General features: G+C 36.9%; 1 protein-coding gene across 1 annotated transcript in view; it reads right to left on the bottom strand.

Moving 5' to 3' along the window:
• The window catches only part of LOC306758664 (corticotropin-releasing factor receptor 2), a gene marked incomplete at both ends in the record, with an annotated part of 49,226 nt that extends 31,756 nt beyond the window's left edge, over positions 1–17,470 (bottom strand). The window contains 2 exons of the mRNA XM_079244006.1: positions 17,118–17,237; positions 17,350–17,470. Of these exons, the coding sequence (XP_079100132.1) occupies positions 17,118–17,237; positions 17,350–17,470 (241 nt within the window). The remainder of the gene's footprint in view (positions 1–17,117; positions 17,238–17,349) is intronic.
• Positions 17,471–18,284: the final 814 nt, after the last annotated feature.

Here is an 18,284-nt window from a genome sequence, read left to right as displayed (position 1 = left end):
TTTAAGGGTAGAATGAGATGCAGCGCTTTTGACTATCAGGTCCCTCTCCTCTCAGGTCCCAGTTTGTGCTTGTGAGGCAGACATCTTCTCTTCGCTTTCAGATTAGGCTTAAAATCTTTGATTTTAGTAAGTCTTATAGTGAACCTTATACTGCTGAGAAAACATCTTGTGATGAACTGAGTACTTCCTCCCCTTTTCACTTCTCTGATTTTTATTTTCCATGTATAAACTTATGACACTGGTTGAGGCCAGTTTATACTGACAGTATTAGTATAAACTGGCCGCCCTCCTTTCTGTTACAAGGAAGATTTTTCCTTTCCACTGTTGCCTATCACCCATTGCAGGAGGGGGAATCAAAGTCAAAATCTTTCCTTAGTTAGTCCACACTTGTATTATTTATTATGAATTATCTTAAATGGATGGTCACAGAATGACAATGAATTGGTTCAAACCGATTTTTCTGTAAAGTGCCATTAGACGTTGTTGTGAATTGTCACTATACAAATAAAACTAAATTGAATTGAGTAATAATGCAGAAGTGGCCTTATATATGTGGATTTGCTCAGTTTAGATGTAACATGAGTCAATTCCCTTTATGTAATTGGAGTGTGGAGTATGGACTATCTCTTTCTATAAAAGGTACAAGGCACAGCCCTGACTCCACATTTAGTCTGTCTGTGATCTAACCCCGAAGGCTGCTGGTTTGCTCATAATGTCTCCTCAAGTGTCTTGTCTACTCTGTCATAAAGATGTTTGTGTTAATGGCTGACAACAGGCAGAATGCAAACTTAGTATGAAAAACTGTCTCCTGACAAAGTTGTTGTGCATTACTATTTATATAGAAGCATATAAATGATGGTCTCCATCATGCATTTCAATGAGTTCAAATCCTTTGCATACTCACTTTACCAAAACCAGTGCTACTAAGTAGAGGCATGCCAATTATTTCTAAGCCAGTTCAAACACCATCTGCACTGCCTTCTGTCCCTTCACATCCATGCAAGTTTTTCTTGTCTGCAAACTGTAATTTTCAGTTGTTCCTATATAGAAGTTAAAGAGAACTTGACTAGGTTACACTAGTTTCTGAACTATAATAAGCTATAATTACAACCTCTTGAAAAACTTTCATTCATTCATTTTCTGAACCGCTTAATCCAATTCCGGGTCACGGGGAAGCTGGAGCCTATCCCAGCTGGCTTTGGGCGACAGGCAGGGTACACCCTGGACAGCTCGCCAGTCCATCGCAGGGTCTTGAAAAACTTGTTACCCACAAATCCAAAACTTTGCTTTCTTCTTTACCTTACATCCCCCAGTGTAAACATTAGTTTTGAGCTGTTTTGTCTAAAATCAGTAATCCACATCTTGGTTTTGTTGATGTTAAAGTGGAACTATTATGTGCATTTCAGGCTAATTTATTTTTATTTCTGAGACCAGAAGGGCTGGGATTGATGGAGTTATTGTCACAAATCGCTTTATTTACTTCAGACCGACCCTCTCCGTAGGCTGTCAGATCAGCCTGTGGGCAAAACGAGTGGATTGAGACTCTTCCGCATTAAGCCCCGCCTCCCGCCACCGCGCTACATCGGGAGCGCGCACCGCAACTGCTTTCACCATCATTGTAACATCTCATAAACAGAAGAATTAGGCGAATGTAAACTCAATAAAAAAAAAATACAATGTCAACACATAGCATACAGCCCTACATGTTGGAACCTGAATCAGACCCTGAAAACAAAGTGGAAAACAGCAACCCACAGCAACGAATGCAGCAGGATGTCTCTCTTTGGTAAACTCACCAGCCATCGTTGGAAATAACTTTATCCGACATTTTCCACCCGCCTGATGTATTTGTACATGCCCTTGTTAACCAGTAGAAGGTAACCAATCACCGAACCCTATCCTGAACCCTATCCCCCGGGACGTCACAAGGATTTCCAAGTAGAAAAAACTCTCTAAAACGACACGTTGGAGAGTGTGCTGGAACTCAAACTCAAACTCAAACATGCGTTTAGGTGATAAAAAAAAAACAGTGCCGTTCACATGTCTGATGAGGATTCAACACTGTAACACTGTAGAAAGCTCAGAAAACTCCAAATACCATAATAGCACCCCTTTAAGGTTTTTTGGTGGTGAAAGACACTGCAGAAATGTTGATCTTCAACAAAAATTCTCATCATTTTTTGATGTGTGAATGATTTCATGTCCAACTTGATGCTAGGACTCTTTTCATATCTTAGTGTGCAGCATTCGGCGCATAGCGTGAACAGGATGCGACTAAGCAAACAGTTCTGGAGGGGCTTATGTGTTGAGCACTAGAGTGGAGGAGGTGAAACTAATAACCCAAGCTGAGGTCTGTTTGTGAAAAAGCCCAATATCCAGTCTAGAGCATAGTTCAACGGCTTCATAGGGCTGATAGCATTGAATTGACCGGAAATCAACAGAATGCTGATATAGAAGTTATTATTTTTCCACGCTTTGCAAAGATGGTCTGAAAGGCAGTGGAGATGAAATCTACGTCTGTTTGGTTTTCAAACCAGACTTGTTAGGTGTTGGCTTTGATGGACTGAGAATCAGATTCACACTTCTCTGGATCTTTTTTTTTCCATCAGTTGATGGTATTTTGGTCAGATAAGTTGAGAATTATGATCTGATAGTCCAAAAAGTGCGTGTAGGAGGGCTTGTAGCTGCCAGGACTGTTCATATAAATGTTGCCCAAGACATTTATTCCGCTGGGAGGGATATGAACATGGTGGTGAATTTAGACCAGATTAGTTTGATAAAAGTAATTTGATGAAAATACCATATGCTTGTTGTGTGGTTTGACTGCTGATGACTCCATACTATCCTGCAGTGGACTTTTGAATTTTTAAGGGATATTAAGGGATTTTGAATATTAAGGGAAATAAACAGCAGTAACCAGCACTCCAATGAGTAATCTGGGAAAATAAAACAGCCAGTGGCTCAAACATAAAAAAAAGTTAACATCTGGTAGATACTGTCTGTTCTCTGACTGTCTTTAAGCACAGAGTATCGTTAAAGTGAATACACACAATTTTCTTCCTCTTGTTTGGGAGGCATGGAGGAATACAGTCTGCCCATCAAACGCATCTGAGATTTTATAATGGAGCTAGTAATCTAACAAATGCGCGTAACAGTCTCTGATTTTATCTTTTGTTGCTGAATGAGCCCCAGTCTCATTGCATCTATTTTATTTTCATTAAACTAGACATGTGCCAGTAGAACTACAGTACTAGTTGAGGAACAGCCTTAGGAGTAGAGCTCTCAATCTTCTTTGTCTTTTAGGGCCGATCACATCGCTTGCTGTGACATTTCATCCATTCTCTCTGGCTTTCTTGTTGAAGGATACCAAGGGACTTAGTCTATTCCTTTTCTAATGTTTATAAGTATATCTGACAATGTCATGATTTATAAATGTTTTATCAATGATGGAAAAAAGCAAATAGAAAATTGTAAGTACTGATGCCTTGCTAATTCCTAGCTGGTGCTTTATGCACAATATAAGCACAAATACACCATTTTAAATCTGAGAGTAAGAAAGAGGTTATGTTAATAGATTACCTAATGTTAGTTCTGAGCATAAGCACCTAATTTTTGCAGAAATGTACCACTAGCAAAACTGTTTATTCAAGTAAACAGGTGTGGATAGATTAAGCATTTTTTGAATAAGCAAACTACATCATTCTCTTAATACCAGTCATAATTTGCTCATTAGAAAGGAGTGGGAATATAATGGTGGTGCAGAGCTCTGAGACACAATGCTCTCATTTAAAAAAATATGCATGCTTTACTGCTGTTGAAGTGTTTTTTGGGGAACAAAAAGGATGGCAAATGAGTGTCTTTGAAAAAATGTTTGAACAAATATCTGAGCTGAGATTAAGCATCCTTTGAGATGTTTATGCTGATGGGTTTATTTAAAATCTTCTTTTAAAAAATAACACTTGAAAATAATATGAATGATGATATCAGTTCTTATGAATGCCAACACAATAATAGTCTGATTGTTGATAGGCAGTTAAGGACGAACACAGAACTGAGACTTGAATATTATCTCTTTCCCAATTGCGTTTATTCGACTACAAAACAAGATACTTTATCAAATGCTGAGAGCTCATTCCTCAGCAACAGTGTGTCTGTATAGCTTTAACATGTCTGCTTAGATTTGCACTGTAGTGTGTAATGTGTGGATGCAGAGTCAGTAATGTGTGAGTACAGCCAGAGAAGGCTGGTGCTGATTGGACCCCCCAGGGTGCTTGGCGTGCAATGGGTAGTGAAATGTTTGTTACACGTCTGACCTGAATTTGCTGATTGACTAACCTCCTACCCAGTCCAGCCACGTAGAAATGCATCAAAGGTTTCAAAGGGATAAATGCACCGCAGGAAAGGTATTTTACACCAAGCTGTGGTGCAGCCATTGTATTCAGAGAATAAAACAAGCATGACTTGTAGCAACCATAAGTGCCTGTTTCATCAAAAGCTGCAGTTGGGAGACCAACGACAAAAAAAGATACATGTCTTATGTTTAGATCTATTGAAATTTCCAAATCAATAAAAGCCTCCATTAGTGAGTCATTAGTAACAACTGCACTTGTGAATAGTATCATTAGTAACTTATTGTGCACACTGATTATGTTTTTCTTCAAGTAGAAAGGCCTCTTTTGTGCTGCCTGTAAATAGAGTTTACTGCTTCTATGTGAATTAAGAGGAGCAGTAGCTACCAAGTGCTGGTGATCAAATGAAGGTGATCATCAGCAAATTTAGACACCTCCTAAAAGTAAAGGTTTCGCTGGTCAGAGTATTCATATGCGTTTTGACACAATGCCAAGTAGAACAGACAGTGATCTTAGAGTGGCAACTGCTGCTCACCATCAATCTGTGAACAGTAATAAGGCCAATATCTAAAAAGTCTGAAGTTCATTATTCTACAGGGTAAAAAAATTATTCAAAAACCAAAAGAAAAAAAAATGCCAATAGTCCCTTGAGGAGATGTTCCAGGGTGTTACCCCTTGGGTTAACTTGTACAGAAAAAAACAATTTAGGAGTCAATTCATCCACAAAATGGCTGCCAGAAAAGAATATTTGTCTAAATTTAGTCTTCCTTATAAAATCCATGGCAGATTTTAAAATTCCTCACGACACATACAGCATATGAAGTTCTCCATGGCAAAACTCCCGTGTAACTAATAAATCTCACATCTTTCTAGCAGAGCACTTCAACTTCAGACAACAAGTTTACTTGTGATTTGAGAGTTTTTCAAAGTAAAGTGGCTTTGAAAAAAACAGCTTCCAGTTTGGATTCAGGAAGCACCCTCTTTACTTTTCAGTTGAAAAAAGCATGTGATGGCACGCCACCTTAGTTTTGTTTTATTGTGTTTGTGATTAGTGGAGAATGTGTTGCACCTACAGAGGTGGGAGTGGCTCAAACTATTAAAGTGCTTTTGGCCAGACTCCTCTCTCTTGCTGAGCAGCCACTACTTCCACATCATGGTAACTATGTTTTCTTAAGATTTTGGGTTTGCATCTTTTTCAGTAGAATACTACTCTCTGACACCACACCTCCAGGCTGAGTCAGTCTGAAATAAATGTAGAAACAACTCCTCTCCCTGCTGTTGTGACCTTCTTAGTGTCTCCTTCAGCTTCCTTAGTGATGCTTCCCTTTCTGCGGTGTGGTCATTCTTTGTTTCTCCTGTTCATGTTCATCTGATGCTAAAGAGAGTTTCATCTTAATTGTGAACTGCGGATTCTTAAATTCTTCCATCTCAGCTGCACTGGGTAATGCTTTTTCCTCAACCTCGTTTAGACTGCTCTTCAGGGTTTGGATTGAAGTCTCCACCTCAGAGGCAACTCGCCAATGATTAAACAGAGTGGTCAGCTCACTAACAAACTCAGCATAGGTTCTTTGTTGATAACCCTCTGGAACTGCTCTTTTTTGATCCCCACTTGGGTTTTAAATAAATTTTTGCACAGTATCCATCACCCCACTATCAGTTCCTTTACTAAGAAGCTTATTGTTTGTTCACAAACAATAAGCTACCCTCATGCTGTTGGCATAGACCACATACACTGTGGGAGCAGACTTTCACTGTCTAGCTACCCAGAATGCTAGCTACGTAAACTCAACCCGAGTCTTCACAATTGTGGTGAGTGTTTTGAACACAAAGCCCGATGACTAGGTTAAGCAACCATCAAGCTGGTGACTCAGCCATTTAGTCACAGAAATGTACCTGAGACAACTGCTCTAACTGCAGTGCAAAAATAGCAAACTAAAACAAAAAACAATGGAGTACAGTCACCCAGACCATATTCTAAAGTCCATCAGGAAAGCTTGTCCCACCATACACTTGTCTGTGGATCTCCATCAAAAAGCAACAGAAGCCAAAAAACTGGAAAAAAAAAACCTCCTTGTGACAAACCAGGGGTTTTATTAACAAAGATCCCGGACAAGCCCCCACTTGCTACCAACTTGACTAACAGTGGTAACAAAAGAGAAGTCCACACATTGGAAAAGATTTATAATCATTTTACTATATTGAAAGAACTTAACTAAAATTAACTAAAGTGGGGTATGGAATGCCATGTATGGTTGTGTGACAATGTGTGGAATGTTGTAAAAAGATGCAAACCCAAAATCTTAATAAAACATAGTTACCATGATGTGGAGGTAAGGGCTGCCCTGCAAGAGAGAGAGGGTGAGTCTGGGCAAAAGCAGGCTTTATGGGTTTAGCCACACCCACCTGTGTAGGTGCAGCACAAATATGCCATCAGGACATGAAACTACAATGACTAAAGTAGTCCTATAGTCATTGTTAGCCATTTCTGAGTTGTTGTTTTTTTTGTTTGTTTGTTTGTTTGCTTTTGTTATTTTTATGTACAATGTTGAGTTTATGTAATTGTTTTATAATTTTTAAGACTTGAGTTTTGAGACAGTCATATTTTTTCATTATTTGTGATGTTTAGAATTTTTTTTTTTTTTTTTTTTACTTCAAGGATTTTTACTAAATACTTTGCACTTTCTATATTTAGTATTTAAACCTTCTGATCTGTTGCTGGTGTTGGCAAGTATTTATTGAGCCATGTTCTTCATCCTGAGAAGTAGCAATAAATATTAATACAATTTGTTTGATCTTTTTGTCTTTACTTTGTTTGAATAACCGACACTTTTGTGAGTCTTTAGGTATTGCCAACCTTTAAATCTCATTTGTAAATGCTTTATAGGGCATAGATAGTGCACACTTTAGATGAACTTACATCATATGCTTAATAAATAAGTAGTAAGTGCTTAGTAACTACCCACAATATTGAATTCCTATCTTAATAACGGCTTTCAGGACATTTGTTGGAAAAGAAATTTGTGAGTTTGTATAAAATATTTATTAAGATATTTACTAACCATTAGTACACACCCTAACCCTGTAAGTACAAGCATATATTTAAAAAAAAAAAAAAAAAAAAGGCCATAACTGGATGGTAAATGATATAACTCTATTTTTTGAAACACTGAATCCATATTTGTAAGAAAATAAAATCGTTAAACACATTGTAGATGAGCTTATTAATATAGAGTAAAATATTCATGAATGTGTTTACAAAGTATCTAACAATGAGTATTAATGTCAGAAACTTGCTTTATAACTAATGAATTCAGGAATTTTTAACTCACAACTAATGTGCATACCAATGATGAGTAAAACATCAACAAATGTTCTTATAAACCACATACAAATGAGTTTTGCTGTCAGAAATATGCTTTATAAGTGATGAATTCAGTTTTTTTTGATGCTTAGCCAATATTTCATTGTGTGAAGTTATTATAAAGTATTACCAATTGTATTAAGCAGGTGTTCCACCTTATATTCACACTACTGTTGACCTCTTTGTCCTGGCATTCCCAACACCAAGTTGTCAACGCAAATTGCTATTCGTCCTGAACCAGGTTCTGCTAAGGGTCTCATCGTCTGTTAAAAATTATGTTTTTTTTCTTCTTCTTCTTCTTCTTCTTCTTCTTTTTTTGTCACCTGCCACACTGTGTGTGCTCAGAATGACACATTGAATTGAAGACAATATTTGATGCAATCCATTGGTTTCCTTTGGCAATTATTTTTATGGATTAGCTGAGATTAACACATGTTGACTTAAACGGAATATAACTGGAATACAATGAATTGTATTGAATTTTACTGACTCCACAATTGGCTAATTTAAAGTTGAGTCCCAACATGATTGAAATTTGCTTGTGAATACACAAAATCCTGCAAACCTAAACAAACATCAACACTTTAAGGAATAGTAGGCTCAATTTCCTTCACACTGACCCCAGAGACTGATCCAATCTAACAGAAAATTATTAATCTGAGTTGTTGCTGGTAAAGATGGTTTTACAAGGTAATTAATAATGGGTCTTTTTTTTTACGCACTCAATCTGATCTTCTGGGATGTAATTATTCAAAATTAAGTGCCAGGACCAATGATATCAGGACACTGTTAAGTCAACTATAGAGCTTTGTTGAGGCGTCTGCACAACTTTTCTGGTTTGGGAAGAACAATATGCCAGCATAAGTTAACATTTTCTTAGGCAGAAAACTGTTTTTCATCATTTTTATCATAATTTCACTAAATTACCTGTGGCATTCTATCAACGTTTTTGTCTTTAATAAAATATTTTTTCTGGGTTGGTAAGCGTTTGTGTTTTTATTTTTTACTTTTCTTTTACAAAAACTGATATTTTTTTAATGAAACCTAGCCACAGACTCTTGTTTTATTTTTTGTGATTAAAATTTAGAATCTGGCAGGATGCTAAAAAACGTATTCTCATTAGCTTTGTAGAATATCATATCATATGAGAAGTAATGCACAACATTTTGTGGAATTGCTATATGGAAAAAAAATGGATATAGCTGAAGCCTATAACACCACAAATACCGCTGGCCGACAGTAATCTAAAATTAAATGCAGCTCACTGATGGCAGCATGTAATAGGATTGGAACATGCTATGCACGTAGCAACATCCTTGGCAAGCGCATTAGCAATTATATTGCGAGACCTTAGAGAATCTTTGTAATTGTACTGTTTTACAATTGTTTAAGGTCTATTGGAAATGAAAAGGAACCTTGATGTATTGCTCATAGTCACAGTGTAATCACTTAATTTTACATTTTTTCTAAAAATGTGGCATAATACTGAGGATTTGAGGTATACTGGTGACTTTTGTCCCAAAGGAAGGGATTGGGAGTCTCCCTGTTTCAATTAGGTTGATCAGCAAAATGGATAAATTTTAATGGCCCACAGTCCCATATGAATGGGCTGAAAACAATTGATAATGTTGATTTAATCAAGTGAGAACGTCTGAAACAAGAGTCCATTTAATGCGAGCATCTCACAGGTTGTTCAGCATCATAAAATTACATCTTGTAATAACCAGTATTGGCTGTAAATTGATAGGAGGATAATAAAATGATCTTTTCAGTAACATAAATCAAATTATCAAAGACTCAGTGGTCAGATTTCATTAAAAAAAATGTTCTGATAATATATAACAAAACTACTCCTAAAAAATGACATCATTAGAAACCAAAACCTTTATAATGTACCGTAGTTAAATCAGTGAAATTATGAGAAGCATAGTTAAAAAATGTGTTCCCTGTATATTCTGTCCTATTGTTGTTGCTTTGGAACCAGAAAAGTTGTGCAAACACAATAACCGTTTACTTACCATTGCCCTGATTTCAGCAGTCCGCAAACACTTAAATAATTGTTTCAACCTCATGAGTTTTCTCATGTTTCTTTGGGCTCAGGTTACCACTCAGCTTCTGGATTTTAGGGCAGCCTTTGTTAAATAAATAATGATGCAATGCAACGCAATGTGCTGTTCATTTGACATCTGACATATATTTAAAGAACAGTTTATTTTTTATCATGTTTTCATACATTTTATTCCTGACACATTAAAAAAAGAGTGGGCTACATTCTTCTCAAAACAGATGCACATACATGTGAACTTGTGGCACATTAAAAATGTGTCTACTCTCACTCGCTTCAGAAATTTCCGTCTTTGTGTTTAATTATGATGCCTGTCTCCATTTAATCATCATCCATTTCAGGGACATGTTTGCATCTGAAAGGCAAGTCAGGGTTACATGGTCCCGTCCTCTCTGATTAAAGATAAAGTGACACTGGCCTCAGAGGAGGATGATATGCCCTGTGGCACTGATATATCCAGAACTATATTAATCATGATAACAGAATCAATACGCTTCTTTTGTAAAAAAAAAAAAAAAAAAAAAAAAAACCTTCTGGAGTTTGATTTGTCTTGACTGGGAAAATACATTATGTTCAGACAGAATGCTTCTCTGTGACAACAAAGAAAATGACACACAGGCATGAAGTGTGTTTACCAAGCCACAAGACTTAAATCACTCAATAATCATTCTTGCACCCTGGACTCCACAGACAATAAAAACAAACCGCACACACATTTATTGCTTTCTTTTCAAAACCTTCTCCTCGATACTGGAATCATTCATTTCTCACGAGCAGTTTGTCTTGCCTGGGGCTTGACAGAAAGCATGTCACATGACTGTAACAAAGCAGAGGCAATGAATATCTTTAAGCCACATGTAAAAACTCCATCCCAGCACTTGATGCCCATTTCATGTAAACTAGGAGCTGAATGAATGCCCCACAAAAATAGGGGCACGGGAAGGTTTAAAAATACATAAAGCTCTTAAAACACTCTGAACTGACATTAATATTAATTTGAACTGGAAGAAATAGTAAAGAATTTATAGCCACCTACCTGAGTGGGCCTGTTAAATATGTGAAACCTCTAATTTTTGTGGAGAAACTTCCACATCTTGCCGGCACCAAGCTTACTCAGTCATTCATATGAATTTTCCAGAGGAAACTTACAAGAATTCACACAAGACAGTGCATTTATATTTTCCACTTTTAAAACAGCTGGGAGTTCAAAGCACAATGGATTGTACCTAAAATATAACAGGAGGTCAAACATTTCTAACTCACATGCCAGTAGAATAAAATGGCTCTGAGAGCTACCAGGCGAACAAGAGAATCTATTGTTACTTGTATCGTCACTGGAATGGCTAGAGACAGTTCATAAAAACAAATATATAAAAATCATTCAACTTTTGGGGTATGTGCTATGTTTTTACATCAATTTCCACCATATTATGCCCTTGTTAAAGTATAGCGTGTTAATTAACACCTGCTCATGAGAATGTTAGATCCTACTTCTATTCTTAGTGTGACCTATTTACAATTTTAGATTTATCTCTGGCTGCAATTGACTACTGCTGTGACCCTACAGGATCCCCTCTATTGTTTCTGGAGTCATGTCACTTTGTTCTGCATGTTTGTAGAAACATACAGCACCCCGTGGTTCAGGTAATAGTTGTGCAATTAGTGTATTAAATAAAGACTCCACTGTTATGTGAAGCAATTATTTTTAACCATATTGATTTACTTTCAGTAATGTAGTAAACTCTACTTTAACATCTGTTCTGTATTTTGACAGAACAGATGTTTTAAAAAAAAATAAATAATAATAATTCCCCCATATTCTCTTACTTCAAAAAGCTGTTTTATATTTGGTCCAATCAATATATCATAAAATCTGAAGCTCTAAAGCTGCGCAGGATTTCTCAACAGCATTCCATGCTTAATGAGCGTGTTGTGTTACACATAAGTGATTAAAGTGAATACACAGCTAAGTCTTTGATGACACAGTTGATCATAAATGTTGCTGTCTGACACCTTATGCTGGAGTTGCTTTATCTGCCCGTAGCTCACAGACAAATCCAATCTGATATTCATCCAGAAGTGAAGTACACCCTGGACTGAGAAGTTACAGCTGTTCAGCCACTTAATGAACGATGCTGCTTATCCTTGCTCCACTGTTCCCACTTTCCTTAAGGTGCATTTTACCGCTGAGCTCTGTGGTCAACCAAACAATCCAAAGCTTGACATCCATTGTGGATGATTTGTCAAAATCAAGTAAAAAGAAAACAGTAAGCAGAAGAAGATGGAGTGTGCCCACTTGGTATGTGCCTATTTGGCCAACCACTATTTGTGTGTTCAGCATGTGTGTGTCCTGTGTGCCTGAGGAGCAGTTAAGACACACACAAATGATGCCACTGTTTTGAAAAGAGGACACTTCATTGGGTTAAAATGTTTTCTTTTTTGTGTGCGTGTGTGTGTGTGTGTGTGTGTGTGTGTGTGTGTGTGTGTGTGTGTGTGTTAGTAGAGAGGGAACCCTTGTTTAGTGAGGTTGGGGTCATGGACACCATGAATACTGCATACAGTAGAAATGAAGGCTATTTCATGGGAACGCAACCCCTTTGAAAACACACTGTTGTTGAAATTGTTCACCGTAACAATGGCTCTGGCTCTTAAAAGAGGTGTTGACTTGAATATTTTCAAAGTTCTTTTCTCTTCAACGAATGCTATGTGAATTTAATTGATGGCTCTCACTGAACTTTCTGTCATGCATACAAACATATCCCTGCACCTAAGTGAGAAGTCTATAGTGAATTGTGATTTAAAAAAAAAAAAAACACATGATTAATTATGTTTTCCTTGCTAAGCTGATGCTTTTTCAATGTAAGTGATTACATAAGCTGATTCTTGCAATAATGCCACTACTGCAAATATCTTAAAAGGAATCTCTAATATTCTACTAAATTAATTGCAATACATCAAAGAAAAAACACAGAATTATAATTGTGATATGGCTGAGAATTAAAGCTCCTGGAAATTCATTCATTATCCTAACTGCTTAGTCCTGGAGCCTGTCCCAGCAGTCTTTGGGCGAAAGGCAGGGTACACCCTGGACAGCTCACCAGTCCATCGCAGGGCCACACAGAGACAAACAACTATTCACACTCACTCCTATGGGCAATTTAAAGTAACAAATCAACCTAACATGCATGTCTTTGGACAGTGGGAGGAAGCCGGAGTACCTGCAGAGAACTCGCGCATACATGGGGAGAACATGCAAACTCCACACAGAAAAGCCACTGTCCAAATCTCGCCCCAGCCGAGGATCAAACCAGCAACCTTCTTGCCCAGTTAACCACTATGCCACTGTGAAGCCCTGCTCAAAAATTCACTTGAGTTAATTAGAATACGTAACATCACACTGGTACGTCAGATGACCTGGCAAGTTATTAGCTATTTGCTGCAGCAGTGGCTTAATAAAGGTAAATAAAGGCACAAGGATTTAACGCACGACAAAGTTGAATACTACTGTACTGAGACTGTTAAGCTCCAGTGTGTTGTGACTGAAAGATGAAGATGTCGAGCTACATTACAGACAACTTCAGCCCATTGCATCTCCTTGTTATTGGGATTCACCAAAAAAAGATGCCTCCACACTTGATAAACAGGCCAGAACACATTACTGTTTTCTTGCTATTAGAGTTGTAATCTCCTTAGATTCTTTGGTGAGCATAATATCAACACCTCCTCATGTCAAAGACCTGCTGACTGTGGAATGAACCTTAACACCTGCACAGCAACACAACCACTTACAGCAGAGCAGTGAGTCTCTGCTTCTTATCCATATCACAACCAGGGATGTAAGAGCTTGTACAACTTTAAATATCAAAATCTGCTCACTGAAACAACTTTAACTTTGACACTGCAGCTCTCAACTCCCCAGCAAAAAGACACCAAGAACAATCCACCCCATCAAACTCCACCACATCTAACAAACAAACATCTGGATATAAATATCAATTTGACAAAGACATTCTTTCAGTGAAGTCCACACCACCTATACAGGTAAAAATATCACCTTGTTGAAATATGATAATGTATCAACAGCATCTGCTATTGTCAGACGACAACACTGATGCAATCAGTCATAAGCTAAGATATCATGGCTAATGGTGTTCACAGTGACTCAAACCAGCTGGTTTGTACTGCATGTCTGACACATCATACCAATCTGATGCATCATTTGTATATTCACTTTCACTCTACCTTAGATTATATTCCCATTATCTTGCATCATAACTGTTCGTAAATATGGTTGTTCCTGCCCAACATGTGAACAATTACAAATATTTCAATACCTGTTAATATTTTACAACAAAGTCCCAGTTTGAAAAATCCCTGAATTGTCCTTTAAAGGTGGAGTGTGTAAGATTTTCAATATTTTCAAAATAAATTAACTAAAAAAGTAAATACAATCATAATTAGATAGTTTTTTTTTAAAACATGTAGGTTCCAGTCTGTCCATATTTGATGCGTTATTAAATTACAAGTTTAATTAATGACAAAAACCCTTCTTAAATGTTTGCCTACCAGTAAAATAAAGTGCTTTTTGCCATTTGTCATTAATTAAACTTGTAATTTAATAACGCATCAAATATGGAGAGACTGGAAACTACACGTTTTAAAAAAAACTATCTAATTATGATTGTAGTTATTTTATTAGTTAATTTATTTGGAAAATATTGAAAATCTTACATACTCCACCTTTAATGGCACTGTGCCTGAGCCTATTACAGAGAAAAAGAAAATATCCAGCGCTGAACACCAGAAACCCAATGCATGGGTTGTAACGGGAGTAATCTTATTTTTTGTTTAGTAAAGCAACAGCTTCTTTTATCTCATGATTAATATGAGTTTTGGAATATGACACTATGTTCAGAGCTGTGTTGTTCTCAGCTTAAACAATAAAACTGGTAGCTAGAGAAATTTGCTCAGCCTGTCATCCATTTCATGTCCTGAAAGCAGCTAATTTTCTTATTAGTGGGGATCACACAACATGTTAAGTTAAAGCTTGTACTTAACAGTCTGAGGATATTGTGAAACAGATTCTTATCTCAGTGACTTGTATATTATTTAATTATCTTTACTCTATTAATTTATACATGTTAGCAGTTTGATGATGGAAGTTTCATCTCAGGTTATAAATTAGTCATGTTAAAATGGATATTTTAATAAGACAAAATGCAATTATTTGACATGATTACAATAATTTCAAATTAATTATGAAAAATTGTGTTTTTTCCTTCATCTGTGGATAAACAGCAAGAGGAAACTACTAGAAATGCAAAATTTTTCAGCATTTTTTTCTAACTTCTTTTCCCTTTTTAGTCCCCATTTAGTAATCAATAATTTTTTTTTTTGTTCCCCTATAACCCTTTATTCTAATGGCACCTGAGTAAAGAATTGGTGCTTAGAACAGTTTATCTCAATGCTCTTACATTTATTATTGCACAACTGCATCAGCTGATATTAACATCAGGGATTTACTTAAAAGGCCAAATATCAAGGCAATACTAAGGGCATATTTTGGTTTTCAGACGAATAAAAAATGGAAGCCCAATAATTTCGATGGCACTAATACCACTTAACAAAAAATGAAATAAAAAGAAAAGAATTATAACCCCCGGAAAAAATAAAATCACAATATTTTGGACACTATAGCAACGAGTGACCATGAAATTAATTTATACATTATCCTAACGGCTTAGTCCGATGAAGCTGGAGCCTGCCCCAGCAGTCTTTGGGCAAAAGGCAGAGTACACCCAGGAAAGCTCGCTAGTCCATCGGAGGGCCACACAGAGACAAACAACTATTCACACTCACTCCTATGGGCAGTTTAGAGTAACCAATCAACCTAACATGTATGTCTTTGGACGATGGGAGGAAGCTGGAGTACCTGAGAGAACCCATGCATACACGGGGAGAACATGCAAACTCCACACAGAAAGACCACCATTCGACCACCACATATATATATATATATATATATATATATATATATATATATATATATATATATATATATATATATATATATATATATATATATATATATATATATATATATATATATATATATATATACATATGTGTGTGTGTGTGTGTGTGTGTGTGTGTGTGTGTCCTGTCTTTTTTCTCATTGTATACATTATTGATCATACTTTCATTGCCTATCAAGTAATAACATAAATAAATGACAAATTACTTCTGTACAGGTATTAAAAAGATTTATCATGACAGCCCAGTTACAAGATGCAAATCTACAGTCCTTTCCAGTAACCTTTTGTCATATTGTTCAGGCATGTATGAACAGAGTAAAATGTTAGAATAATTAGCATTAATGTTTTCATTAAGACATTTTTTCTAGTTTGAGATTAGAAGTGGTTTGATTTGTTTTGACTTTTAGAATATGAAAGGATCTTGATTGAAATGTATATCTTATTCAGAATGTAAAAGAAGTGATTTCTTGTGTAATGATCTTGTTTTATCCACTTCCGCTAGAAGTGGCATCTACCATTGCTGCTCTGCACAATGAGCAGCTAATTCTGTTGGATTTTTCCATCCGTCCATCCATCCATCCATCCATCCATCCATCCCTACGTCCGTCTGTCTAGTGACTGTTCTTTCGTAATAAAAACAGTGCAATCAAATCTGCAGACACGTTCACAGAGTCACAACAGTGAAAAAATGCAGAACCTCCAGAACCCCCTCTAAAGGTAATATACATCAGACACATGCAAGTGGACCTTCACATATTTATGGACATGCAAAGTTACTTATGTAACCCTGTCACTTCCATCTCTTTTCCTATAACGGAATAACTGGCAGTTATCAATAATAAAGTGTTTTTCACTAATAGCATCTGGGGTCTCGGGACAAGAAATCTTTTTTCTAAATCCCCACCTTACAAGCATTTACTCTTTGTGTGAATAATCAAAAAGTCACCAATGGACAACAAATCAAGCTCATCACACCCTGAGTACCTGAGATTAACTGTAAATGATCTAACATTGCATGAAAAGCACACAGTCTTTCTCAAGAAGCTGCTCCTCTGCAGGTGTAAAGAACCACGTACAGCAGAGATGTCAATAATCTCTGAGAAATAACCCAGTTACAAATGTACATTTTATGGAAGATCATAACATGGTTTGGTTATTCTAACTGTTGTGGTCACGGCATTTCCTACATTTTCACTAAAATCATCTATTTTTTGTTTGTTTGTTTTTATTTTTACTTTACCTAAAGTCAGTACACGAGGCAATATTGTGTGAGCGTTATGGAACTTTTATCATCGTTGGATTCTTACTTGTTGTGTTGTACTTCACCCCATTAATGAACGCCGGGCAGGGTCTCTCTACAATCCTGCCAGTGATGCTCCGCGGCCAGCAGGTTCCTATCTCATCGGTTGTGGCATTGCAATATAAACCTTTGGAACAAAATATGCAACAAAAAAGAAAGGGAAGCATAGAAGTGTGACACCTTTCCTTACAACAAAACTACCTCACTATCCCAAAGAAAATAGAGCAATTCCACCTCACCTTCAGCGCTCATCATTGATAATGAAGCGTTTTCCCAAAAAGTGTCATGAAAAGCCTCTACTAAACTACAGTTCACGTCCCCGAGCTCTCCAAATATGATCTCGTAAATAGTCGCATCCATGCTGCAAAGCTGCCTCGTTTCAGTGAAATGCAATTGGTTTGAAGTTCGGCAGGAGAAGCGCACACAAAGCGGAGTGTGCTCTTGGTGAAGTGATTCTGAGCCACAGTACTGACTAGTGAAGAGCCCGGCGCGCCTCCTGGGAGCGCGTGCCTTCACGTCCAATCACAGCGGCCGATGCGCTCATCCATCCACGTGAAAGACAGGAGACTCACCGAACATACCACATCACGGGGGTTTGGCATTTCACACCTGCAGCGCGACTGTCAAGTTTTATTTACGTTGGAAAAGTCTTGTGCGATGAAATGGTAAAGAAAGCATAGTGTGTGGGTGAAGGGAAAAAGCAGACTGGGTACCTGTTGATGACCAGTGGCATCAATATTATTTATTACTCGTCAATAAAATTATTTAGCCTACAGAATAAGGTTCCCTCTAAAAAAAAAAAAAAAATTGGAAAGGTTTTGAAATAAATGTGTATTAACCATACTTAGACTTTAAAATTGCGTGTTCATTTTGCGTCACGACAAACATTAAAAACAAAAGTAAAACAAAGTCACCTAAATAGACCTGTTTTCCAGTGAAAAAGCTTGCATCAGCTGCATTGTGCTATCGGAATGTCATTCTGTCTTTGGACAATCAATCATTTCAAGCATTTCAAATTTCCAGCATTCCTCACAGTCCAAATAAACTTGCATCCTTTAAAGTCTGAATGTTAACTAAAGTTCTTCCCAAAGTCGGGAAGTATTAACTTTTTTTCAGGTTATACTGATCGTTCCTGGATATTTCCTTAAAAGAAAACCATGTAAATGTTTCTTAC

This window comes from Telmatherina bonti, assembly GCF_933228915.1.
Source record: "Telmatherina bonti genome assembly, chromosome: 7".
In the NCBI taxonomy this organism is placed as follows: domain Eukaryota; kingdom Metazoa; phylum Chordata; class Actinopteri; order Atheriniformes; family Telmatherinidae; genus Telmatherina; species Telmatherina bonti.
Note: the sequence above shows the minus strand (reverse complement) of the source record. Positions and strands in the feature narration are given on the sequence as shown.